Source organism: Salvia hispanica, chromosome 6 (genome assembly GCF_029641045.1).
Source record: "Salvia hispanica isolate PSC_SH4W2 chromosome 6, Shi_PSC_v1, whole genome shotgun sequence".
Classification (NCBI taxonomy): Eukaryota; Viridiplantae; Streptophyta; class Magnoliopsida; order Lamiales; family Lamiaceae; genus Salvia; species Salvia hispanica.
Genome location: NC_142697.1, coordinates 12,829,198 through 12,856,340, shown reverse-complemented (window position 1 = coordinate 12,856,340; position 27,143 = coordinate 12,829,198). Strand labels below are relative to the sequence as shown.

Sequence of the window (27,143 nt, the reverse complement as noted above, 5' to 3'; positions counted from 1 at the left end):
TCAATAACTTTGTCAAGCATCAAATGCCATGAAATTGACTAAAAAGCTAACAATCAAGCTAAAAACTCAGTAATAAACACCTCAATCAACTATAATACCTTAATAAAACAAAATACGAGTTTATAAGTGAAACAAGAAAAAATTGAATATACCCAAAAAAAATTATAAAAGAGTTTATAGGAAATGTTGGGTACCTTTGTCCATGAATAATGGGACTTTGCATGAATTTTAAGAAATGTAAATTGAAAATGAGTGAATTATAATTGTACTTATAAATATTATTTTTGTAATAAATTATTAATAAAAATGAGATAGTGGAATGTTGGATTTATTATAAAAAATAATAGTAGTGAATATGACATTTAATGGTTGGCATTTGAATATGGCAATATGAGATATTTAATGGTGAATGAGGGAAGTATTTTTATTTTTATTTTGTAAAATTTTAATATTAGTGAAATTAAAATTTTTGTTTTAATTTGAATTTTAATGTATAAATATACATAATTTCAAATTATGGAATAAGAGATGACATTTAAAAGTGGGATCCAGTAGATAGGAATAGAATTATGAGTGTTAGGGAATATTAAGAAAATAATAGCATGTGGCCAATTAAGAGAAGAGACGTGTTCGTGAATGCCTCTATGCCCATTCCCATCCTACTTATTGATTTATGTCTTTTATTTATTTTCGTGCTTCAATAATATATGGACGGTGGATGCCGAATCAATTATAACTTGATTTGGTTTCAAAATCATCTTCTAGTACTTCTTAAAGGTGGCATTTTTGTATATACAAAATGGTATTATTTACAGTTACAGACATCATTATGTTCATAAATATTGATGGTTTACATTATCACGCTAGAGATTATATATAGAAGATCTCAACCCCACCTTGCCTGTATCTGTATGCAATCAAATAACGAATATACAAATGGAACTTGTCCCGTTCAAACATCGCTCTATATATTTTCTCAAACAGAATCATCACTTTCATGCTCAGAAAAAATATCTCTATCTCTATCTCTCTATATACATATATGTATATATATTACCACACATACACAGACAAATAAGTGGTGATTGCTGGTATATCTTTTATCAAGGGCTTGGGTATAAGTATAACTGTGAGTTCCATTGGCTTTCTAGTTTCCACCCCTTATTTTCTCTGTTTGCCATTTCACTCTTACTTATGGAATGATTTCAATAATGAAGATATACTCGATTTGTTTAGTAGGAGATGGTTGTTTTAATTTTAATGACTACACTTTTCAGCAAGTTAGAAGCAGCAAAGCAGAGGATAAAAAAATTACTAGCACACTCTATTATAGGTAGCCATTAGCCTACACAATAAGCTTTGGTTTTGCACACAAATTTCTCACTATCTTTAATGAAGTTTATAACTTCCCTCTTCAATAATGAAATACACTCCATTTGTTTAGCAAGAGATGATTGTTTAACGATGTTGTAATGGCTGCCATTTTCTGCAAGTTTGAAGCATTTCTTCCCCATAAAAACAGAGGATAAGTAATTTCTCTTCTCTCTTTACCTTATTTCATTTTCTTGTTCCTCTACTTTGTTTATTTGGTGAATGCATCTAACTCTTATTTCCAGCACTGTTTTGTTGTGATTTGTGATCTTGAGATATTCTACAAGTACTACTATATGTTATCTATATGCGCACCTTGGAAAATATAGTAATATACTAGTTCTTGTTTTGTAGCAAACGAGATGTGGCATCCCGTGATTCATGTGATCTGTGATTGTGGTCCATTTGTTTCACAATGTGCTACACATACATTCTTCTAAGTTAATTCAATTTGTATTATTCCCTGCCCTTTTGCTTTGATTATGATTCTTCGCTCCCTTCAGTGTCAAATATATTTGTCATATACCATGCTATTCTTTATTTATTTCTCCTTCATTATTGTTTTCTCATATCACATGTACCTAGTGATATTTAGAGTGGTAACCAATGCACACACACACAAGATTCCATCAGTATCTTACTAAAAAGGTTTCTGCTTTTAAAAAATACTATACATTGTTGTAAGAAGTTTGCTTGCATAATTCACTTTTTCAATATTTTTTTCATGATAAAAGTGTGTGCCACTGCCAGCCAATGCAGGCAAAAATGGGGAAATTTGCAATGGGGCTTCTACTGATGTGTTGGTTGGGAGGCATAGCAGATGCGGAGTACAAACTGTACAAAGATCCTACAAAGCCGATGAATCGAAGAATCAAGGATTTGATGGGGAGGATGAGCTTAGAGGAAAAGATAGGGCAGATGATGCAAATTGAACTAGCCGTTGCATCACCCCAAGTTATGAAGGACTACTACATAGGTCTCTCCACAATTTGATTAGGCTCAACACAATATTATTAGTATCTTCTATTTATGCATATACCTTATACTATCAATATCATGTTTCTATTTCTAGGGAGTGTGTTGAGTGGTGGAGGGAGTGCTCCAGGCCCGATGGCGCCCCCCGAGAAATGGGTCGATATGGTGAATGACATCCAGAAGGGCTCGTTGTCAACCCGTCTTGGCATTCCGATGATTTATGGGATTGATGCAGTTCATGGACACAACACTGTTTACAATGCTACTATTTTCCCCCACAACATTGGGCTTGGTGCTACTAGGCAAGCATTTTACATTACTTGTATGTGTATTTGGAACATTTTCTTGTGACCAGGCCACCAAAGTTGTATCTTTATATTTGAGTTTGACTATATATGAACAGGGACCCTGAATTAATAAAGAAAATTGGAGCTGCCACTGCACTTGAACTTAGAGCCACAGGGATTCCCTACACTTTTGCACCTTGCATCGCGGTAACAATCACAATTTATCACACTTGTAATGGAATTAATTGCTTAATATGTATGCATCTGCGCGTGTTGTGCAGGTCTGCAGGGATCCGAGATGGGGCAGGTGCTACGAGAGCTACAGCGAAGATCCAAAGGTTGTGAAAGAAATGACTGAGATCATAGTAGGACTTCAAGGAGAGATACCTTCTGATTCTCGCAAGGGTGTTCCTTATGTCAATGGGCAGTAAGTTATTACTACTACTTAGTTTGTACAAGCATTATCAAAAAATATTTCGGTTTTGGTATGGTTATGTTACATGTTGTATACAGAGATAAGGTTGCAGCATGCGCCAAACACTACGTTGGCGATGGTGGGACAACCAGAGGCATCAACATGAACAATACTGTGACGGGCATGCACAGATTGCTTAGCATCCACATGTCTCCCTACGATGATTCCATAATCAAGGGCGTCGCAACTATCATGGTGTCCTACTCAAGCATCAATGGAGAAAAGATGCACGCCAACACAAATCTCATCACTGGTTTTCTCAAGAAAACATTACGCTTCAGAGTAAATTAAGTCCATGCTATGCTTCAGTTTTATAAATAACAAACTGAATTTTCTTGACATTCCCATATATATGCAATGCAGGGATTTGTGATCTCGGATTATAAGGGCATAGACCTGATAACTGATCCGCCCGATGCTAACTATACATATTCGATACTAGCAGGAATCGGGGCTGGCATTGACATGGTTCGTTATAGTACTAAATTGGTTTTGTAGTCAACAAAATAATGTTTGGCGTAAAATTCCAGGTGATGATCCCGCTTAACTATACTGAATTCAAGAATGGACTAACTAGTTTAGTCAGAAGCAAGTCCATTCCGATGAGGCGGATCGATGATGCTGTCAAGAGAATTCTCAGAGTGAAGTTCACAATGGGGCTTTTTGAAAACCCGATAGCTGATTACAGCATGGCTCACTATGTAGGCTGTGAGGTGAGCTATCACTTAACAAACCCTTCATTTTAAAAACTATGCAATTAGCAAGTGCAAGAGGAATGAGGTTTTGGCAACAGGCACACAGGCAACTGGCAAGAGAAGCAGTGAGGAAATCTCTAGTCCTATTAAAGAACGGGGCGGGTGCAGACGAGCCCCTGATACCGCTTCCTAAGAAGGCGTCAAAGGTGCTGGTAGCAGGGTCCCACGCCCACAACCTCGGATACCAGTGTGGCGGTTGGACTATCGAGTGGCAGGGGAAGGGCGGCAACATCACTTCAGGCACCACCATCCTGAGTGCGATAGAAAATACAGTTGACCCAGACACGGAGGTTGTGTACGTGGAAAGGCCAGAAGCTGCGTACGTGAAATGTAGCAAGTTCTCGTATGCGGTGGTGGTGGTGGGAGAGGTGCCGTATGCAGAGGGGAGTGGGGACAGCTTAAACTTGACGCTGCCGGAGTCAGGGTATAGTGCCATCGAGAGCGTGTGTGGGGCTGTGAAATGTGTGGTGGTGCTGGTGACGGGGAGGCCGGTGGTGATGGAGGCGTATATGGCGCAGATTGATGCGCTAGTGGCGGCGTGGCTGCCGGGGAGTGAGGGGCAGGGTGTTGCTGATGTTTTATACGGAGTGCATGGTTTTAGTGGGAAGCTTCCACGGACTTGGTTCAAGAGTGTTGATCAACTTCCTCTCAATGTGGGTGACACCCCTTATGATCCGCTCTTTCCCTTCGCTTTCGGGCTTACTACCAAGCCCAACGCTACAGCTGCAGGGCATTGAAATATTTGGATACAAATATATGATGCTTCTCTATACTTGTGTGCTTGGATGCTGTAATTTATGATGGCCCCAATAAAATCTAACCATTTTTGTGTGAATTGGCAACAGAATTAAATTAAAAAGAAGAAAAAAAGTAGTGCCATCCCTTACTTGCGTATCTCACTTCTTTGTCATTATTCATCAACGCCTCCTGTTAACAAGACAAAGTAAAAGAAAATTAATTATGCATGCTTAGTTCATGTTCAACTAAATCTTTTTTAGACCATAAAATTAACCAAATTAAATATACCTCATACAACCAAATAATCCAACTTTGCATTAGGCATATAGCCCAATAATACCCAAGTGGACATGCGTGCACACAAAGTCGTCCAGTACGTCCCTCCAAAGACCAACGACGCAGTGCATGTCCACATGCATCTTGATTTGCACACTTCTTACAACCTTGATTAGAAATATTGGTAACTCCCGGTCATAATGGCATATTAGAATCTGTATTAGCTCCAACAAGCTTCACATACCATAAACTTGACCTACAAAAGGGATAGTTATCTCATGCATTCTGCACACCTTGCATATCTCAAATCATACGAAAAGCTCTATGCATCCTTAATTGTTAAGCTCCGCCTTCACCTCTTCTAGTTCACTAGATGTGTTTCCATATTTGAGACATAACGGTTTATCATTATAGACGACTCACCTGAACTGGGAGTACCGGGGCGAATCTAGTAAGGTGGTAGGAGGGGCATTTGCCCCACCTCAAATTTTTTTCCCCATACATATATTGTCTGTTTTAAAATTTATTTCTTTTAATTTTTCACTATATGCCCCTCCTCAAATTTTTAAATTTTCTTCATAGATAAATTTGCCACCTTCCCTACAAATTCCTGGCTCCGCCCCTGGGGAGTACTATTGTGGTGTACATTGTCTTGCGGAAAGATAACTTCTTGATTCAACTATCCATTAATTTTTCTTTCATTTTGCAATTTTCAATTTTGCATTTCATCTTCATTGTATTTTCCTTTTTGTTTTGAATTGTATCCTTGTATCCAAATAAAAAAATTCAGATGTCACCCGGACCCGACCTTGTTTGGCACTTCAAATGCGGTGCAATCCACAAAATTGAATGGCCTTGCAAGGGAGTCGTAATCACGTGTAACATAATTTTCGTCCACTTTTTGGTAAGGTTGGCAACACATGGACCGTTTTGTCAATTATTTATTTCTTGTCACCGCCACCCCGACTTTTCAATCTCCACTATTCTAGTAATTGAAACCTGTGAGTCATCACGTCTGTATAATGTTTTGCTTGCTTGAGAGAGTATTCATTAAAATGATAGTTTCCTTTAAGCAGTGTATAGCACTAAAATACGTTCCTATAAATTCCACACTCACTATTCAATTCATAATTCCTTGAAAATTGACTTTCCTATTCTCTTTTTCTTTTAGGATGATAGATTTTGAAATTCGAATGTTGAATTTTATTTGTTGCACTACTATTTTAACAAAATTATAGGAGAAGATGATTTAAAAAGTAATGAGTGAAACAAGTAGCATACCATAGTACCGCACTACCTCAATGTTGACTTGAGCTATCTTGTAGAAGCAGAAAGTCAAATAAAAAATGCTTCTTCAAGTACGACCAACTCATCCAACCGCCAATATAATCCACCAACCCACCTCTCAATTTTTCCATAATTTCAATTCCATTTCCCCTGCTACATCTACTGTTTTAATTTCCCATTTTTAACACCAAAAAAAAAAGCTGAAGATCCCCTAATCCATCTCTCCCATTAGTATTAGCATCTGGTTTGAACTAATAGGTTGTGTGGTTTTAAGATAGAGAAAACAAGAAAAGCGTGGGATTTTACATTAGATCTAGCGCTGTTATTGAAGTTCGATCGAGAGCATGTTGTTCCACACTTGTGTTTGTATTTACACTCACCAAAAATGTGATCTTTGAGCTGCATAAAATGGGGATCTGTTTGAGCAATCAGATAAAGGCTGAGAGCCCTTTTCATACCACCACAGGTACATCCTCAAATGCTTTCTTTTTTCTTATGTAAATTTACTAGATGTTTTTGTGCTTTTACAAGTTGATACTATTATCTTGAATTCTCAAATTGTAGTATGTTACATAAAATGGTTGTTGATAGGTGCAATCTCGTCTAAAATGATAAGCGGAGATGGGACCGAGTTAAGCTGTTCGAGTAGCAAGAGATCCTCTGCTTCCATACCTCCAACTCCCCGGAGTGAAGGTGAGATATTGCAGTCCTCCAACCTGAAAAGCTTTGCCTTCAGCGATCTCAAGGCTGCCACACGAAACTTTCGCCCCGACAGCGTGTTGGGGGAAGGAGGTTTTGGTTCTGTTTTCAAAGGTTGGATGGATGAGCATTCTCTCACAGCATCAAGGCCTGGCTCTAGCATGGTTGTTGCTGTCAAGAGGCTCAACCAAGAGGGCTGGCAGGGCCACAAGGAATGGTTGGTATGTATTTCAACATATTTCAACTCCCCTCCAATTCTTTGCCTTTAATTAGTTGCAGCATTGATGTCCTTGGTTTGAATTGATAGGCGGAAATCAACTATCTTGGGCAGCTGCGTCATCCGAATCTTGTGAAATTGATTGGTTACTGCTTAGAGGATGACCACAGACTTCTGGTGTATGAGTTCATGCCAAGGGGAAGCATGGAGAATCATCTATTCAGGAGTGAGTTCATATTTGACATCATCTTTCTAATATAAATTCTTATTTATGCAACTTTAATGATGAATGATTTTATTATGAATTAGGAGGGTCTTACTTCCAGCCGCTGTCGTGGCGCATAAGAGTGAAAATTGCTCTGGGTGCAGCAAGGGGTCTTGCCTTCCTTCACAATGCTGAAACACAAGTGATATACCGGGACTTCAAGACTTCTAATATCTTGCTTGATTCGGTTAGCATTTTTCGACTGTTTTTGTTTCCATTTGCCTCTCTTTTGCTTGTTCTCATTTCCTGGGGGCTCTTTTATGCTAGCAGAACTACAATGCCAAACTCTCTGATTTCGGACTGGCTAGAGACGGGCCAACTGGTGACAAGAGTCATGTCTCCACTCGAATCATGGGTACTTACGGATATGCTGCCCCGGAGTATCTATCCACAGGTATGGATCATATACTATCTCATTCAAAATTACCTTGCTTTGATTTGATGGCTTTGTTTCTTTCTTTTCATCTTTACTGCCAATTTCCATACTTAATTCCTTTGCATTTATAGGCCACTTAACCACCAAGAGCGATGTATACAGCTTTGGAGTGGTATTCTTGGAGATTCTAACTGGTAAGAAAGCAATAGACAAGAATCGGCCGATGGGGGAGCATAGTCTGGTGGAGTGGGCGAAACCTTACCTGACAAACAAGCGCAGAATATCCCGTGTGATGGATAGCCGCATTGAAGGGCAATACACAGTTGATCTAGCCTTAAAGGCAGCTGCCCTTGCTCTCCAATGCATATATATGGATCCCAGAACTAGGCCTACTATGGATGAGGTGATAATAGCTTTGGAACAGCTCCTTGACTCAAAGGACGCCTTCAAATCCGAAAAGGAGGAAAAAGATCACGGCCTGAATAGGCGACGCCAATCAAATTCAAATGCCGGACCTAAGCCCTGCAAGACCAGTGCTGGAGGAGGGCGCCCCGCACCTGCTTATCCGAGACCTGCTCTTTATGCATAGATGCTTGTAAATAATCTTTTTTCGGTGTTCTGTAATGCATATGTTGAGCTTCTGTAGTGCCTTAGAGTTTTGAGCTTCTTCTGGTTGATAATATATACATGCTGTAATATTCAAATATCTTCTATATATATGTATCTTGTAATTTTAATTTTATCAACGGTGGTTAAGATTTTGATGTGTTATTGCTAAGATATCTAAAAATCTCAAATTCTGTGGCAATGCCTAAGGTTTTAGTTGACTACAATACTTACTCTTTACTCTACCAAGTAGTAACTGAGATGCATTTAAACATGCAAATTCTTGGTCAAACCATAATCTATTATTGTATCTAAAATTCTTCAACAAATACTAAAAATGCATAAAAGTCAATGTAGAATGATGGTGAGCCAACCAAGTCTTCATTTGAGTCTGTGAATTGGTGGCAAGCAAGAGACTTGAATATTCAAATGTCATCCATTGCCTAATGGGATTTGAAGTTTTGACGGTGTTTTGTGGGAGTGGGAGTAGGAAAGACAGCATAAATATTGCTTGCACCTATATTAGAAAATAGCAACCTTTTAATATTTATTGATGGAGAAGAAAAGAAGGGTCAGCCAAAATTTGACAATAGATAGAAAAGGTGTCAAACAATGCATGTTCTAGAAATGAGTTAAGAGTTAGTTAATAATGTGAGGTGAGACATCACAATCAGTTGGAAAATGAGGCGTCGAATTAGTCTTCGCTTATCCAGTGGTTAGGTTGTAGTTGTACAAAATATATAACCTCCACTAGTGATTACAATCTGCGCTGGATTCCTAGTGTTATACTTTATTTATTATTAAAACTATCTATGTAAGATTTTAAATCATTCATTAAACAAGAAAAACAAGCACAAGTTTCCACCCCGATTATAGGAATACTTAATTCAAAATATAAATATAGTAGTTATTTATATGTATTAAGATCTAGTTTTGCATAATTTAAAACTCTATGTGGTCATATCCATTTTAGTAGTATGTGTTGGACTTACATGTATATTAAGTTTCCTTGCCTCTATTCGAAAATACATGACCATGAAGAATCCAACTGCAATTTTCAGTAGCTACAGTGCTACTGCATCTTTGGTGTATTACTGTTCAAAAACTGAAAAAAAAATGACAATTTGGATGAGATGAAGTATGATTGGAGGTTATTCTACTTCAAAGATGAGTTATGCAGTATGGTTGGGGATGTCATCCTACTTCTACTGAAAGTTTAACATTGTAGTAGTATTTTTTAGTATATTCCATTCAAACTATTCCAAATTACTTAAAACAGAACGAATGCATTTCTCGAAATCAAGATACCTATAGTATGCGTGTCTGTATTTACTTTTACAATACGTGTTAGATTATGATCAATCGAATATTAATTGTCAAGCCGTCTTAGCTCAGCTGGTAGAGCGCGTGGCTTTTAACCACGTGGTCGTGGGTTCGATTCCCACAGACGGCGATTTTTGGACCTATACATTAACCTCCTCCTTCAATTATTTCATGTTTCTGTATATCCAAGAATGCATTAATTCACGAATTGTACACTCGTCTCAATCAGGAAGGCCCAAATGCCTCTGCCATGTTATAATTTTTTCTTTGTTATACTCCCTCCTCCCATATTACTTGAGTCACTTCTTTTTCGCACTCGTTTTATAAAAATAATAATAAATAGTTAAAATAGAGAAGAGAATAATATAGTTATCATGTCTATCAGTAATTAAACAGACCACCCAACCAATTAGTCATATATTTTTTAATATTTAATTAATTTATCTCTTTTACACAATCTCAACATTCATAAAATCTAATCGTACATTTTTTGGTAGTTTATTAATGACCACTCCGATCACACTATTATTTCTTTTAATTATCATTCTAATATTATTATTATACTTATATATAAATATTTTATTATAGCAAAATTATAAAGAGTGGACTATAAAAATTGCATCAGGACAATATAAGATGGATATTTGAACTACTTCGTAAAAATAAATTGCATTTAAGGTACCTGGACAAAATTTAAATTCATTTAAAGTATTTTTTCACATTTTCTATCTCATTTTTCCCTTTCTCTATTATGCATTTATGTTCTCATCTCTCCTCACTCTTCCAATTTATTTATGATTTCTTTCTCCTATCTATTTTTTTCCTATTTATTTTACTTAACTCACTTAGAATTACTAAGTTATACTCAACATATAAGTAGTTTAAAACGCCGAATGGAAAATAATGGAGTACTCACGTATGAGATTGGGAAAAATTCATTTCAATTTATACAATTGTGTATATTCAAATTCAATTATTTGTATATGTTTTACTTTATCAAAATTCAAGATCAGTTATAGTTAATACATTGTTGTTAATTAAATGTTTTTAAAATTTTATTTTGAAAGACTTATTTTTTTCTAATTTTCATTTGTTTTTTTTTTTTCATTTGCTTTTACTCATTAAGCTAATTATATAATATGATTATTTATTCAAATTACTATTTTTAATTAAACTAAAATAATGTTTTAAATTTAAATTTATTTTTCGTTCCATGTGATTTTTGGTCATATTTTAAAATATTAGTTATTTGTGAAGTAATCATGAATAAATTGGAAATGTGTGGAAATATGAGAGATATAACTTATAAATAAATTAGAGTAGAGAGAACAAACTAGATGTACTAAATTACCCTTCAATGCAAAAAAATAAAGAACGGTAAAATTGTCCAAATAAAAAAAGTTAATTCATGTGAATTAAAAATGTTCACCACTGCCTACTAAATAATTTCAACTATTTTTTCTCTTTTTATTCTACATTACTAATACATATTAAAATTCGTATCAATCTCAAATTATCTATTTTTATGGAAGGAGGGAGCAAGTACAGCATCACCAACCTAAACCATTTGGCTGCCATTTTGATTGTAAAAACTTGAGACTAAGAAATGAACTTATATAAATCTTGGGTAACAACACTAGACAAATGATTATAACGACTTACGTTGCACTATATTTTTAGTGAACAATGAAAAATAGAGGACAGTTGAAGAATTATGTCATTTTGATTACGATGTTTTCCTATTGCATCTATAGCTTATATATTAAGAAATTAAAACACAATTGAATTTAAGAGAAAAGGATAGATATCAATCATATAACATGACACAAAATGAGATGAACAAATGAATGAACGACTGCCAAACTTATATAAACCTCACACTAATCTGAATCCAAATCTACCGCAAACAGTGTGCAAAGTAATCTACCCTAACTTCACATAAAACTAATCTATCGACAAAGTTGAGTGCATAGTCCTTGAATTTGAGTCGTAGTCGGATTAACAAGTGAATACGTCCTGCTTTTGCTGCTGTTCGAGCATGTCAATGTGTACTGGTTCCCACTTTGTACAGCTTGACACGAGATAGGCTGCGTGTTGCAGCTCCATCTGGAAGTAGGAACGCAGCTGAGATAATGGCACCACGAGCAGTGATCGTTTAGATCCTCACCACGGAGGAGCAGAACCAGCCCCACCGTGAACCTATACATACAACGTGTTCAGTCGAAATAGAATAAGGCAGCATATAACATAACATAATTGGCCTAGTAAGATAAGAACCTTGAGACGGAACAACTTAGAGACGTACCCGACAATAAGAAAGATCAAAGAAAGCACCCAAAGGATGCATTGGTACGGCTTGAATCGGGGGGTGGCTGAAGTCACTGACCCAGCTGGAGCATATCTCTGGCTGACCCAACCATACTGAGGGCGGATCAAGAACACGAAACCAAGAAGGAAACCGGACAAAAATCCTCCAAGATGAGCAAAGTTGTCGACGTGTGGGAGGATTCCTACTGCTAGGTTGATGGCAATAATCACAATAAGTGTAGACAAAGCTGCTATCTGAAAATGGAAGATTCTTGGTTTCAGCAAAAAAGTTAAAGACTTCATAAAAGCAAACCGATTTTCGCATATATACCTTGTTAGCATATATACTCCAATTAGTAATAAGCTCCGACAGCATTCCTCCCAACAATCCAAAGAGAGCACCAGAAGCACCAACTGATATATTTGATTGAATGAAAAGAGCAGATAGAAGACTTCCACCAAATCCAGAAATGAGATAAAGCAAACCGATTTTCGCTGAAAAGCATCACATGTAACTATAGATTAATTGAGATGCAGGTGCCTCTGAGTTCTTACTACAAGAATATATAACTAAATATGGATAGGAGAAAAATAGTTTTATGATACAAGCTGAACTTATGAGCCATATGCCTTGAATTGACAGAAACATGGATGGCAAACATATAATCATCTTCTAATAACAATGTAAACTGCAACACACTCAATTTCTACAAACATCATATTTAAGGTCACAAATCTAGATAGAGTCACAATCACAAGATATCAACATGCTATGATGTTCATATGGTTCTATTATGTGAAACTGTACAAAGAGAAAAGATTGTAATGTCTCTCATCCTCTAGACCATCATATAAATTTCTACTGTCAAATTTTCAAAAGTGCAATCACAATATACACAAAATCATACTATCAAAAAGTACTATTTCAACTTATTTAGTTTAACCAAGATGATGCCATGTCACTTTCAACCACATGATAGGTAATGTGGATAACATAATCTAATTCCAATAACATGAGTATGTAGTGACTTAACATACCGAATCCAAATTCTCGCTCAAGTCGGATGCCAATGACCAACAGACTCAACATATTGGCGAGCAAGTGAAAAACTCCGCCATGTAACCACATACAGGTGATAAGCCTCCATCCTTGATGTTGATGTACAACTTTACCCACATCTAGAGCCCCCATCTTCTCCAACCTAAACCAAGCGAAGATTCAAATGAATTTAGAGGTCATCCAGTACTAAACCACTCGCTCACAAACGAAATCAGGGTCTTCGATGACCTCCCAGTTAGGAGAAGTCGCAATCAGTTAGCATTAGACTATGTAGCAGAATTGCTGACAGAGCCAGATACAGCTAATAGGCATCAAAATTCCCTTGAAGTTCCATTGAAAAAATCATCATTTTGTATGTTTCCAGGACAAATTACATTACAAGTGAGGTTTCTGAAGTGAAGGAGGATAACCATCAACTGGTGTCTATGAAGGATCAGCTAAAAGTCAAGATTTGTGTTGTTTGAATTTCAAGATTAAGTGTCTCTAATCTAATTTTTTCTAGTTTGGTCATATTTCAAAATTAACACAACCCTCACAAGGCTAGTAAACAATTCAATTAGAAGCATATTATTCAAGATTGGGAATCGCAGATGAATTAACAGAGAGCTTACGCGGAGGAGGAAGGGCCAAGAAGGGGATTTTCCTTGAAGGGCTGAAAGGAAAGCCTCCCCAAAAAGGGAGCAAGGCAGGAGACGGAATTCTTGGGGCAATTATTGACAGCCATTGTTATAATAAACATCACCGTGTTTACAACTATGAAGAAAGGTATGAGCCACGGGAACCATTTCTTGAAATGCTTAACTTCTCTGTAGACGACGGGAGCGGCAGGTGATGGCGACGGAGACTCGATGGAAACGGGGTGGATCATGTTGCTTCCCCGCCGTGAGTGGACTCGAACCTGTATGCTGTTGGCGGCATTGTCCATTTTGGGATCGGAGATATATGCAGAGAAAAGGATTTTTGGTGGGTTTAAATTTGTTTGAGTAGGCTTGAATATGGAGAAGAAGGTTGGTGGGGTGGGTGGCCGGCGATGGAGGTGAAGGAGGAGGAGGAGATGGTTCGGTCAACTGTTTTAACCGTTTTCCTCTCTCTTTTTTCCTTTTCTGTAAATATTTTGCTTATTAGTACAGTAGTACCTTTTCATCTGCCGACGCTGCAAGCAAGCCTCTTCTTTGCTTGGACTCAAGTCCTTTTTTCTTACTCATTTTTCCAAATTTTAGGCCTAAAGACAAGAATACAAATGCTATTCGCCGACGATAAATTAAATACTCTCTCGCTCCATCATTTAAAGAGTCATTTTAACTTGCCATAAAATTTAATAAATTATTTGACTTTGTAACAAAAAGCTAAAGGAGAAAGTAAGTGAAACGTGTGATCCATTTTTTATAAGTAGAGAACAAGTAAAGTAAGAGAAGAATAATATATATCAAAGCTTTTTCTATATTATTTTCTATTTTTTTTCACATTAATGTTTCATTTTTGATGGGTCAAAGGTAGTACTCCTCCGCCTGTGAAATATTGTCACTTTATCATTTCGGCTCGTTCGCGAAATATTCTCCACTTTGCTTTTTTATCATTTTTGATAAATATATTTTTATTTTTCATCAACTCATTACACTCACATTCTATTATAAAACTAATATATAAACATAGAATCTACGTTCCACTAATTTTTTCCATGCATTTTTCTTAAAATCTGTATCAAATCAAACGTGAACAACATTTCATGGACAAGTAGCCATTATTCATGTAATATTTTTACTGTACCTTTTACAACTACAAACTATTTTTAATGTGGAATTAACATTGAACTATTTTTAATGTGGAAAATAACATTTATAGGTAGCATGCTATTTTGGAATATATGAGAATGCCTGGATGTGAAGAAATGGATTGCTTCAAAGTCAAAAAAGGAGAAAGAAAATAAGCAAGCAATAATGAATTAATGATGGAGGGCAATTGGCAGATTGCAGGCACGTGCAAGAATCCAAAGAGTGCTAAGACGGAGATTAAGATCCAAACATGATCTCATATGTGTTTAACTATTTGCATTATTTGTATCCCAAAAGTCCACTCTTACATGTATGAATAAAATATAAATACTCCGTATTTGTATTACTATGGCTATTGATATGGGATTAGTTGTCAATATTCTTTTTCTCACACATGGCCGTGGACACAGGACACCACACATAATTTAGATTTAAATCACGTCATCCAAATGGAGTCGGTCGCCACTCCAAAACTACTACTCCCTCCGTCCCACTTAAAATGTAACATTTGGAAATCAGCACAGAATTTTATGTAGTGTTGTTTTGTGAGTTAATGAAGAGAGAGTAAAGTAAGAAACATGAAAAAATAGAGATAGAGTTATTTCTATTTTAGGAAACGTTTCATTTTTAATGGGACAACCAAAAAAGGAAAACGTTGTATTTTTAATGGGACAGAGGGAGTACAAGCTAAAATTACATAATCTATACTCACTACGTATGACTATCAATTAACATCATATCCCCAGGAAGGCAGGAAAGATAAGCTTATAAGCACCCCTGACACGTGTCAAGTCGATATACTTACACCGGGTTAAACGAATTTTAATTTATTCCAGCTGATTGATTGCACTTCAATCATTGAAGTAAACACTTCTAGACTCCGTTTTACACTATTACTGTATTTGTACTTCCCAATGTCGGCCATTTCGTACAATCCTACACGGATTGTGGATCAATAGGATACAGATTAATCGGGTTGTAATTTTTTCGGATTATAACAGTTTAATTTTAATCTTAAAAACTCGTGTTTCGTGCTAGCCAACAGGTTAATCAGATTACTACCGATAAAATTAACATGCGATCAATTTAATAAATAATGATGAAAATTAGTTATATTTAAAAAATGAAAATATTTAATTATGATAAATTTGAGATATATGCTTAAACTCAAACATAAACATTATCAAATACTAATATTTGAAATTTGATATTTTTGCAATTTGAAAATAAATATATTTCGAGAAATTTTAAATCATGTTTTAGAAAATTTAATATTTTTTTAGTGAATTTGAAGTTTTTAATTAATTTATCTATTATTATATTAATAAAAATTTAATGTAATTTGTATAAAATATAAAGTTATTTTTTTAATTAGCTATGTTACAAAAATCAATGAAGTTTCGAATTAGGAGTCAAACAAATAGAACAATAGAAATTTTATTTGGTTTTTAGGTCAACCCATCGAGTTTTCGGGTCTGACCCTAACGGAATGCGGGTTAATTGGTTACTGGCTAATCGGGTTTTAATTTTATCAGGCTGAAAATTTTCAACGGTAACCCTATAAATTTAGCGCGCTATTAGAGCCAGCCCACAGGTTCCGGGCTGCACTGACATCCCTATTCAGTATACTCCTGCATCTCAATTAAATTAAGTCAGTATTTTTTAGTGATATTTCATTTAAGTTGAGTCATATTTTTTAGTAAAAAATAAAATATCTATTTACTTTTATTTTTTTTCTTATTCTAATTTACTAATATCTTTTATATTTTCTATTATTCTTTCTCTAATTTTTTTTTTATCATAATTTCTAACATAGTTTCATAATTCTCATGTCCCAAGCAAATGTCTCAACTAATTAGTAGTTGGAAAGGAGAGAGTGAAATATTTCAAACCGTCATAAATCATGATGTTTTCAATGCTCTCTGACTTTAGAGTGGAACATATTTTTAATTTTGGGCCCAAAAAGTTCATATACAAAGACCAATGGATCATGATAAGCAAATTCTGGAAACTTATAGGCTACATGAACCGAGAAGCCTCGGTCAATTTCATTAAATTACAAGGAATCATACAACCTAAGAAGCCCTTTTAAATAGGAGTATGAAGGAGTAACTGGTGATTCATTACTATTATTTGCCTGTAAATACATTGCGTATTTTCTTATTTTCCCTCTAAACTATAAAATTTGAATGCAGATACATAAACTTCTGATAGAAAATTAAAGCTTGGAGACTGGAGTACTTGGCAAAATAAAAATTACACCAGCATAATTTTATTACTAGTACTTTGGCAATAAATTTCCCTTCACCGTGATTGATTCCATTCCCCTCTTCAAAAGCAGTTTGCTCCTCCTTGAAGACGGGAGAAGGCTCCATCTCCAACACCCTCCCCCCATCGACCATCGTGATTGATTTAGTCTTAGCCTCCATATCCGGAACTTGCTAAAAAAAATCTACCATCACTTTTCATAACCATTACTAATAAACAGTTACAGTTGTTATAAACATAACTCAGACATTGCTGAAAATTCTTGAACACATAGCACATGTGATGTACTAGAAAGAAAGCTCACCTCATTATAGCACATCGTACGGATTAGCATATAAAACTAGAAAAAGTATCATCAAATACACAAGGAACTGTTGAATTATCCACACAAGTTGGTGACGTCTACGTAGCAATCATAAATACAATACAGAAAGGAGCAACTAGTGAGCAAAAGGAACTAAATTTTTTCATCGGTTATTCCATGTTTAGAAGACGAATATATGAACAGGCAAGCAACAATGCAGCGTCTGGAGATGGAGACAAAAGGCATCTACTGTGCAAGTCGCCGGAGGCAGAGCCTTCTCAAATAGCTCAACAAGAAAGAGCAGAAATGGTGTGGTGCAGGTACGAGATGACTAAATGATGTGGAATTCGAAATTACTACTATTACTGTACTATTTTTAATTAACAGATTTATGTTGATTAGGGTCTAGGCCTTCGAATGCACAACATCATGATCCATACTCACTGAGAAAATCAAACGACATGATTCATAATTTGTTCTCAATATTTGTCATTTTTAATCTTTTAAAATTATAGTATCCCATAATTTGTAATTTTATTTTATTATCTATGAAGTACTTTCGTTATCGTCTCATATTTCAGTTTTATAAGGAAAATAATGAATAATGTAAGTTAAATGATCTGGCGTGGGAGAGAGAGCCCCGAGAAAAAAAAAAGAAAAAAAAAAGAAGGGAAAATAGTGACGTGACAGAAAACTTGGTCTGAGCACTAAAGAGAGTTTCCCAATTGTCAACGCCCTAAGGAATAGACATACAATGCACTACTCAAGGCATAGTAAGTGAAAAAGTTGATTGATGTAGATGTGTGACTCAACTTTATTTTACCCAAATAGTATCCCTAAGTGTACGAGGTTATCGTAGCAAACAGTAAACAAGAGTATATATATCCCACAGAGACAATTTAGTGTAAACCTAAGTACCACGAACAAATTTCAACTACTATCCAGACGATCGAGAATTTTGGTTTTAAACTAACAACTACTAAAAGCATATAAAAACAGAGATTAAAATAAAACACTTAAACAAGAGAACAAAGAAACAAGTTGCAGACAAAGATGAAGAAATATGCAGAATTCAAGGATCCGATGCACAACTCATAGCCTAACCCAATTGAAACCGATTTACCATTTAAAGTCTCCAGAATTGTTGAATCAATCACAAATATAGTTTAAACCCCCTCCCGAGGTGAGAAATCCGTAGATTAGGTGTAATAATTGAAGTCCCCTTCTAATTCTTAGACCTAACTCCTAATAGTTCGATTAGATTAAAGATCCCACTCAAAACCTCAACTCTCCCGAGTTTTATTGAATTAAGGTGTGAATAATTCTTCTTTCAAGGTTAAATATTTCATCTCCCGATTATTCTAAGAAACCCTATACTCCCAATTGGTGATCAAGCAATTGTTAGGAAAAAGCACAAGAATAATTCAAACAATTGCAAGAGCAAGATAAAAGCGAAGTCAATTGGATTAAAACTATAAATCAATGCATCTTCATCAAGAATTCTACATAAAAGATGTTTAGCTACTCATGTTCATAGTAGAACACAAATAGAAACAAGGAAAAACAGTGGAAATCATGATGCGAATCGCAATTGGCGGAGGAATTGAAGCTTGAATCTTCAATCTTCTTCCAAGAATTTTTCACAAAAAGAGAGCATGTATTTTGTCGCTTGTCGAGAATGAATAGAATTGACCTAATTCTTCCTCCTTATTTTCTCTTCAAAAAATTGCGTTTCAGCTCTAAAAAACGCCAAAATGACGGACCCGGCCGGGTGGAATTAATCCACTGGAAATTCACCCGACCGAGTGGGACTTCTTTGGTACTCTCTGGAATCTCGCAGGCATAATTACGCCACCCGGCCGGGTGGAATTATAGGGTAATAATTCACCCGGCCGGGTGGGAATTTCTGGACAGCACTGTGTTCGTATAACGGCCATAACTTCTTCTACCGAACTCCGATTGAGGCGTGCGAGATACCCACGCGAAGATCTTTCGAAGACGAAGAGATTGGTATGCCTTAGGGGCTGATTGGACTTCAAAATCTCCAGTAAATATTGTCTCAAACCAAGGCTGCTGCACATCCACATATTTTGTACATTTTTCTACACATTCTTAACAAAATGGTCAACATACCAACATAATAGAGAAGTAGATATAAACACGTCCAATAATAGACAAAATATGATCAAATTCATACATAACCACCCTCTAAAACCATGTAAAATCCAAGTATGTCAATGTGGTGGTGACGATGAGTTACTATAGTACTACGAAAATTACAAAATTACTACTCCCTCCGCCCAAACCTGACATGAACCCATTAACGGCTCAAATCACTTTAGGTCAACACGACACTATAAGTAATTTAAGTATTACCAAATTCAGATTTCATAAATCCAAATTCACATTTCACTCTCGCACTTTGCATACCCTAACTCAAATTTTAAAATAATAAAAATTAATAATACTACCCCCGTCCACAAAAAATAGAGCATATTTACTATTTTTGACCGTCCACAAAAAATAGAGCATATTTATTTATGGAAAGTTTTCAACTAATAATATCTCTACACATCATTCCACTAAGAGCATCTCCAATAGCGGACTTCCCGTCGTCCTTCGGAGAGGCTTCCGGGAAGTCCGTCGGGGAAGGGCGCCATTGTGGCACGGAGAGGAGGACGCGGATGTCCCGTGAGGACACGGGAAGGACGCGGCCTTCGCGGGAAGGGCGGGCGGACGTCTGCCATTGTGGCGACGCGGGGACGTCCGGTATATTTTTTTTTTTTTAAATCTCTAAATTGAATATTTGTGAATTTGTGAATTTTTTTTATTCCATAGCGTAAATTTTAATTCTGTAACGTAAATTGAATATTTGTGAATTTTTTTAATTGCGGGAAGTCCGCGCTGGGAGGGCGATGGGAAGGGCGGATTGTGCAATGGGAAGTCCGTATGACGTTGCAGGAGATGTATTTGGGAAGGGCGACGGGAAGGGCGTTAGGGAAGTCCACCCATTGGAGATGCTCTAACACTATTTCTCACTTACTTTTTCTTATTCTCTCTTATTTTTTTCCCTTCTTTCTTACTTTATCAATTCTACATTAAAATTCGTGTCATCCACCAATTGCTCTATTTTTTTAAATGGGTAACCCAAACCTGACACAAAATTTTTGTGGTTTTAACGGGTCGACTAATAAGCTTTGACTCAAACCATTAATTTCGTGAGGATTTGTGTCGGGTTATCGTATCGTGCCAAAAATTGTCAGCCCTATATTAAAAGAGTGAACTACATAAATGGTACATGATCTTTCACTTTGACACATAAAATGGTACCTAATCTTTATTTTATATCGTTTTTGGTACCTTGTGACAAAAATAATCTCAGGTACCAAACATGTGATTTTTTTTGTTATGGAGGATGTTTTTGGAATTTATAATTAAATAGTACCAAATATGTGATTATTTTTTCTTCCTTTCTTATTTCTTTTTTAGTTTCTTCTTCATTCTTTTTTTTTCATTTTCTTTTTTTTTTAGTATTTTATATTTCTTTCTTCTTTCTTTTTTTCTTTTATCTTCTTTTTCTTCTTTCCTTTTAGTTTTTTAATACTTACATCAATTGCGTTCATAATATAAATCAAGAAAAAAAATCTAATTAAATTAATTATTTAAAATAATTAAAACAATTGAATATTTTTTATTAAATTACTTTATACTCATTTTAAGATTGATACACCTAATTAAAAATATTCAACTCTTCGTATCATTATGAATACAATTCACAATTATTATTGCATAATATTATATGATTCATAATTTATATAATTATACTATAATTATTTATTAATTACTACTAGTTTTTAGCATTATAATAATAATATTTTTATAATAATTAAATAGTATAATTATAATTAACTATAAATGAATGATATTAAAAATAAATAAATTATTAATTTATAACATCAAAATAATAATATTAATATTGATTAATAATAATACTCCCTCCGTCCCGCTTTAGGAGTTCCGGTTGAGTCGGGCACATGTTTTAAGAAAAAAGTGTTTGAGTGTATAATAAATAAATATTGTAGTGGATGTTGGGACCCACTTTTAATTGAGTATCCAATAAATAAATGTTGTAGTGGATGTTGAGACCCACTTTTAATTGAGTATCCAATAAATAAATGTTGTAGTGGATATTGAGACCCACTTTTAATACTTTTTTATTAGTTGTAGTGAATGTTGGGACCCACTTTTAACACTTTGTATGCATTTTTTATTAATTTATTTCAACCAGGACTTCTAAAGCGGGACGCCCAAAATTGATCAACCGGGACTCCTAAAGCGAGACGGAGGGAGTAGTATAAAGAGTGAGGAGAATGAGAGAAGATATTACAATATAACTTTTGGTACTAATTTTATGTATACCTAAAATATCCTTTATGATATAAATGAGAAAACGTATTTGTTTGGAGGGCATTTTGGGAAGAAAATTGTATCAGATATCAAAAATGTGATTTATAGTATAAAATAAAGATCGGATACCATTATATGCGAAAATGAAAGATCAGGTACCATTTATGTGGTTCACTCGTATTATAAAAAAAACAATGGAAAAAACGTAAAATGTGCTAAAATGGAAAGTTCAAAAATAATTCGCAATATTTTTTGAAGGACCGCAAATATAAAAATATCAAAGTTCAGGGCCATTTTTAATATAGAATAAAAAGATAATATTTGGTACTTTTGCAACGGGAAGGAGAATCCATGCCCAGATTTTTGAATTTAAACTATGAAAGCGCACATTCAAAATTTTTCCATTTAGAAAATTTCAACATCGTTTCATCTCCTCTGTTGTTAAAAACTCTCAAATTGCCATGACCACTCAATCAGAAAAGCTCTGCGTCACACCTCAGCGCCAAATCTTTTCAACCCCAGCCAAAGATCGTCACCAATCCATCTCAATTGCCCAGGTCAGAGTAATCGTACGACTTCGCCCCTTTCTCCCCCATGAAATTTCTTCCAGAAATGGACACCCCATCTCCTGCGTTTCTCTCCAAGAATCGGAAGCCTCTCCATCAAATGAAGTCACCGTTCTTCTCAAAGACCAAGCAACCAGGTTAAACCTTTGAATTCGTGATTTGAAATTCTCAATTTTGGGTTTTCGAATGAGTAATTGATATTTTCCCGTGGATGTAGCCGAAATGAGTGCTTAAATTTGGATGGTTTTTTCGGGCAAGACGACAACAATGTGAGCCAGATTTTCGATAGGGAAGTGAGGCCTTTGATGCCGGCATTATTTCAGGGATACAACGCCACTATCTTTGCTTACGGCGCCACCGGCAGCGGAAAGACCTATACTATGCAGGTTTCATTCCTTAAAATACAACCTAGATTTGATAATAGGACTCAGTTTCAAAATTCATGACACGCTAGTATTATTTTGTGTTGAATTTGATCCCATAAATCAGTTCAATGAGATTATAACCATGGTGTTCTTATATAGCTAGATAGGATTCTGTACTCATTGTGAACACTGAGGCTACTGGCTGGTATGTCAGGAGCTTAAACTTCATTTGGTAAAATGAAAATTGCAGGGGAGTGATTTGCTGCCTGGTGTAATGCATCTTGCAGTTGCGAGCATCTTGTCCGAGTGCAAGTGTACGGGAAGTAGCATTGCAGTATCGTACTATGAGATATACTTGGACAGATGTTATGATCTGTTAGATCCTAAAGAGAAGGAGATCATGGTTTTGGATGACAAGGATGGACAGATGCATCTCAAGGGACTGGCTCAAATTGAAGTTGACTCGACCAGCAAGTTTCATGAGATTTTCAACTCTGCACTACAAAGGCGAAAGGTTGCTTGCACGGATCTGAATGATGCATCAAGCCGTAGCCATGGCGTGCTGGTGATTACTGTATCCACCCCTTCTCAGGAATCAACCAAAAAAAGTGTCACTGGCAAACTTAACCTCATTGATTTAGCAGGTTTTCAGTAACTGGCCTACTTGTTTCTGTCGTGGAATCTCAAGAATGTTATTCTAACATTTGATTGTCTATCAATGAAACTTAGGTAATGAAGACAACAGGAGAATTTGCAATGAAGGAATTCGACTTCAAGAGAGCACTAAGATCAACCAATCTCTTTTTGCACTATCGAACGTGATATATGCACTTAATAACAGCAAGCAGAGAGTACCATACAGAGATAGCAAATTGACACGCATAATACAGGATTCTCTCGGAGGAACAAGCCGTGCCCTTATGGTGGCTTGTCTGGTATATCAACTTAATCTTTTCTGATGTGGTTTTTGCACTTTGAACTTGCAAGACCCTTGTATTAACTTGGGCTTCTTGGGTCATAGAATCCAGGAGAGTACCAAGAATGTGTTCATACAGTTAGCTTGGCAGCACGGTCTCGCCAAGTTTCCAATTTTGTATGCCCTGCTCATAAAAAAGCAGACTCAAACATGAAAGTTGACATGGCGGCAAAGCTCCAGGCATGGCTAGAATCCAAAGGCAAAACGAAAGGTAGTCAGAGAGTATACAATTCTCCATTTTACAGTAGAAGTCCTTGTTCAGTGAAACCTGTAAGGAAATTGAATACTTTTACACCATCAACTAAAGCTGTCAGAAACAACGAACAAGTTCCGGATTCAAAAGAGAGGTGATGATTTTTGCATTACTATGATGTGACATGATCTTTCCCATGAATGCTAAACGCTTAAGTCTTTGTTTATCCACAGGAGTTCATGTAAAACAGGAAAAAAACTATTTCAGGGTGGAGTTTACACTGACTATAAAAGAGAGGTTATTGTTATGTGATTTGTATCAACCGAAACTTAAAATTACATATACATTCAAGTAATCTGGTTTTATTGCACAGGTTGAAAACCTTTCTGCTGCAGAAACTAATCAAGACAAGCTCTCTGTCCCAGTTTCTGAGGATGCGTCAAAATCAAATCCTGCTGGTACACTATCTCTTGCCTTCGTTTCACAAAGCTTTTATCTCTAAACATTAAGCTACTTTGAGATAGAAATAAAAATGCTTTTCAAGTATGTGTAATACTTCTTTATTCCAGATGAACTACAATATGGGAAGGAAACAACAACAAACAAATGTGGCGATGCCAGTGGCCTATTGCAGGAAAATGAGAAAATCGAAGCACTTGAGAAGCCCTATAGGAAGGTCCTCTCACCAATTCACTCCAACATTGAGAGATCCCATTTTGTTTCTTCGGATCCAAAGACTCCTACATTACGTGCAGTAACATGTAATAGAGAAAATAGCATCCATGAATATGGTACCCCACTTGATAAAATTACTGCTCGGAGCTCCAGCTTGAAGGTATTGCCTCACTTTTTCCCCTTGTAATTTACACGGCTCTGTTTCCTGTGCTGATAGATATAAATGGATTTCTTGGACAGACTTCTCTTCTCCAAGATTACATAGAATTCTTGAATACGGCAAGCAGGTATCAACACTGTTTACTGTTACTATACATGGAAGTGCATTAATCTTATTCTCAAGTTTGTATTGAACATTTTCATGTCTATTATGCCAGTGAGGAGCTAATGGAGCTGAAGGTAGCATTCCCCTCGGATCACCATGGACTATAATAGAATTCCCAACTCTGTAAACCATAATTAGTTACTCCTATTTATTGTTGCAGGGCATTGGGCAAAAGATGGCTGATTACATCATTGAGCTGAGGGAAACAAGTCCTTTAAAATCTGTAAGAAAAAAACACACAAATTATATGGTAAGAGAGCTTACGTTAGTTGCCACTAACTCTCTAATTCGACCTTTTGTAGCTCGGCGACCTGGAGAAGATAGGTCTTTCCTCAAAGCAGGTATAGCATATGTTCCCACAAGAACTTTTTGTGTTGGATTGAAACAGATACTGAAGAAATATTTTATTTTAGGTGCATAACATGTTTGGAAGGGCTGCAAGAGGACTTCTTGAGAATTTCATACACAACGCCTAGGATCATCAAAGCTGCAAAGGCAACAGAAATTTGAGCCTGTGCTGATATTAGGTTCTGCATTTCCTGTCGAGCTTGCTCTTGCTGTGTGTTACTGAATTTGAGTGTTTAGATACGTTTGTCCATGTATTAACTAGGAATTTAGCTGTCACGTTACTATAGTGACAAAGTAATCTTATTTTTCTTCCTTTATTTTTATTGTGAGTCATGTATGGGGTTGTAGGCAAAGTGATCATTCAAGATTTTCAGTTAAGATTGTATAACAAAATAAAAAAGTCAGATTAAAAGGTGATATAAAGCATAGATAAAACATGATAACAGGACCAATAATAATATAATAACAATATGATGGATTTAGTGAGTTTACAAAGTTACAAGACCAAGTGAATGAAGCAGAGATCCATTCAAGCTAATCCTAGTAAAACACGTAAACAAGCAAACTCCATCACAAAAGGCAAACAAACTTATTAGAAAAGGCTATGAGGGCCTTTTTTGTAAATAAAAACACGATAGATATATAAATAAGGTGTTCATCTCCGCTTGGGGATGGAACCTCCATTTCACTTGCAGTTGCACGGATCGCAGGTGCAGTTAGCTCCGCACTTGCATCCATTCTCGCCTTCGCCCATACCCATCTCCACTCCCTCAGAGTATCTATACAAAATTACTTGTTTTCAGAATAAATTTATTGAATGAATCGAATTGAATTGAAATATCGGTGGATCAAAATCAGACTTACGTCTTCTGAGGAGCAACGCCGAGCACAAGGGTTTCGGCGGCGCCGGCAGCCTCGGAGTAGCTCAACCCCGGGTACATGCTGCAACTGAACATATAAATCGATTAACGAAACTGTTTTAGGATAGGTAGGAAATGGAAATGGAAATTGAGATGATGAATTACCCATTGCAGCCGCTGCCGCACTTGCAGCTGGATCCGCAACCACAGTTACCATTGCAGCAAGACATCTTTTCTGATTGATTATGCAAACTTGTGATGATGAATTTGTGTGTTTTGATGTGAGAAGCGGTGTTTGATCGACTCCTCGTTTTATAGGGGTGCGAGGCCGAGGAAGCGTGGACGTCATCCTTACACGTGGCACTATCCTATCGGCCAGTTTCATCTCCACCGCCCATTTAGTGTATGGGACCCACCGAGATATTTCAGACTTTAGCGTTGATTATATTGTGGAAATTTCTGGACTTGATTGCGAAATAAAGTTGTCTAATCTAATCCACAACTCCTTAAAGTTAACAAAAGTCCTATTAGAGATAGCATCACCCCACAATCCCATATTCAAACCTAGGAAATTTATCAAAATCATTAAATTTTGTTAATTTTCAATTTATATTACACATGTCAAAATTGGAACAGTAAATTACTATAAATTTTATAAAATTTTAAATTGTTTTTAGAGGCAAATTCATTGATAAATTAGTGACACATATCATATAATCAATAATTAGTGGCACGAATATGTATAATGTGACAATATAGATGATTGAACTATGCAATTTTGAATATAAGAAACTAAAAATAATAGCATAAGTTTAATCATGTAGATTAATTGAGAATACTTGAAATTTCTTGTACTATTTCAAAATTCAAAAAATGTACTGGTATAAATCCTAATATGATTAAATTTCATCATTTATATGCAATTAATCCAAATTTATACTCCCTTCTTCCCTGAAAACATCGGGCAAAAATTTCACCTTGCCATTTGAATCCATACCCATTAGTAGTATTTCTTACTAATAATAGTAGCACTATTTTTTTCCTCTTTTTTATGTCTCTTGCTTTTA

General features: G+C 35.9%; 5 protein-coding genes and 1 non-coding gene across 7 annotated transcripts; 4 read left to right on the top strand and 2 right to left on the bottom strand.

Moving 5' to 3' along the window:
* Window positions 1-1,546: 1,546 nt before the first annotated feature.
* Window positions 1,547-4,698, top strand: LOC125208177 (uncharacterized). Its single transcript, XM_048107759.2, has 9 exons — window positions 1,547-2,019; window positions 2,122-2,347; window positions 2,444-2,648; window positions 2,750-2,840; window positions 2,915-3,060; window positions 3,147-3,390; window positions 3,472-3,576; window positions 3,639-3,821; window positions 3,902-4,698. Exons 1-9 carry the CDS (start codon window positions 1,978-1,980, stop codon window positions 4,598-4,600), a joined length of 1,941 nt encoding a protein of 646 aa, XP_047963716.1. The 5' UTR covers window positions 1,547-1,977; the 3' UTR covers window positions 4,601-4,698.
* A 1,538-nt stretch (window positions 4,699-6,236) lies between these two features.
* LOC125205435 (putative serine/threonine-protein kinase PBL11) lies at window positions 6,237-8,463 on the top strand. Its single transcript, XM_048104361.2, has 6 exons — window positions 6,237-6,630; window positions 6,756-7,084; window positions 7,171-7,306; window positions 7,390-7,532; window positions 7,616-7,739; window positions 7,853-8,463. Exons 1-6 carry the CDS (start codon window positions 6,573-6,575, stop codon window positions 8,308-8,310), a joined length of 1,248 nt encoding a protein of 415 aa, XP_047960318.1. The 5' UTR covers window positions 6,237-6,572; the 3' UTR covers window positions 8,311-8,463.
* Window positions 8,464-9,707: 1,244 nt separating this feature from the next.
* Window positions 9,708-9,780, top strand: TRNAK-UUU (transfer RNA lysine (anticodon UUU)). Its single transcript has one exon. It is a non-coding gene; the product is annotated as a tRNA-Lys (tRNA).
* Window positions 9,781-11,436: 1,656 nt separating this feature from the next.
* On the bottom strand, window positions 11,437-14,231 carry LOC125205436 (RHOMBOID-like protein 1). Its single transcript, XM_048104363.2, has 5 exons — window positions 13,629-14,231; window positions 12,996-13,159; window positions 12,289-12,452; window positions 11,956-12,212; window positions 11,437-11,849 (listed from the first exon to the last, which is right to left on the bottom strand). Exons 1-5 carry the CDS (start codon window positions 13,940-13,942, stop codon window positions 11,600-11,602), a joined length of 1,149 nt encoding a protein of 382 aa, XP_047960320.1. The 5' UTR covers window positions 13,943-14,231; the 3' UTR covers window positions 11,437-11,599.
* Window positions 14,232-22,135: 7,904 nt separating this feature from the next.
* LOC125205287 (ATP binding microtubule motor family protein) lies at window positions 22,136-25,816 on the top strand. Of its 2 annotated transcripts, XM_048104126.2 has the most exons (13): window positions 22,140-22,471; window positions 22,552-22,720; window positions 22,950-23,343; window positions 23,429-23,634; window positions 23,721-24,022; window positions 24,102-24,165; window positions 24,242-24,326; window positions 24,438-24,703; window positions 24,784-24,830; window positions 24,921-24,942; window positions 25,029-25,091; window positions 25,171-25,209; window positions 25,282-25,816. In XM_048104126.2, the coding sequence occupies exons 1-13, from the start codon at window positions 22,230-22,232 to the stop codon at window positions 25,342-25,344; spliced, it is 1,962 nt and encodes a 653-aa protein (XP_047960083.1). In that variant the 5' UTR covers window positions 22,140-22,229; the 3' UTR covers window positions 25,345-25,816. The 2 variants fall into 2 exon arrangements, with proteins under 2 accessions (XP_088917072.1, XP_047960083.1); XM_089060946.1 differs by having other exon boundaries at window positions 22,136-22,471; window positions 25,029-25,816.
* LOC125205288 (metallothionein-like protein type 2) lies at window positions 25,662-26,385 on the bottom strand. The gene is made up of 3 exons (XM_048104127.2): window positions 26,242-26,385; window positions 26,081-26,164; window positions 25,662-25,995 (listed from the first exon to the last, which is right to left on the bottom strand). Exons 1-3 carry the CDS (start codon window positions 26,304-26,306, stop codon window positions 25,902-25,904), a joined length of 243 nt encoding a protein of 80 aa, XP_047960084.1. The 5' UTR covers window positions 26,307-26,385; the 3' UTR covers window positions 25,662-25,901.
* Between the last annotated feature and the right edge of the window lie 758 nt (window positions 26,386-27,143).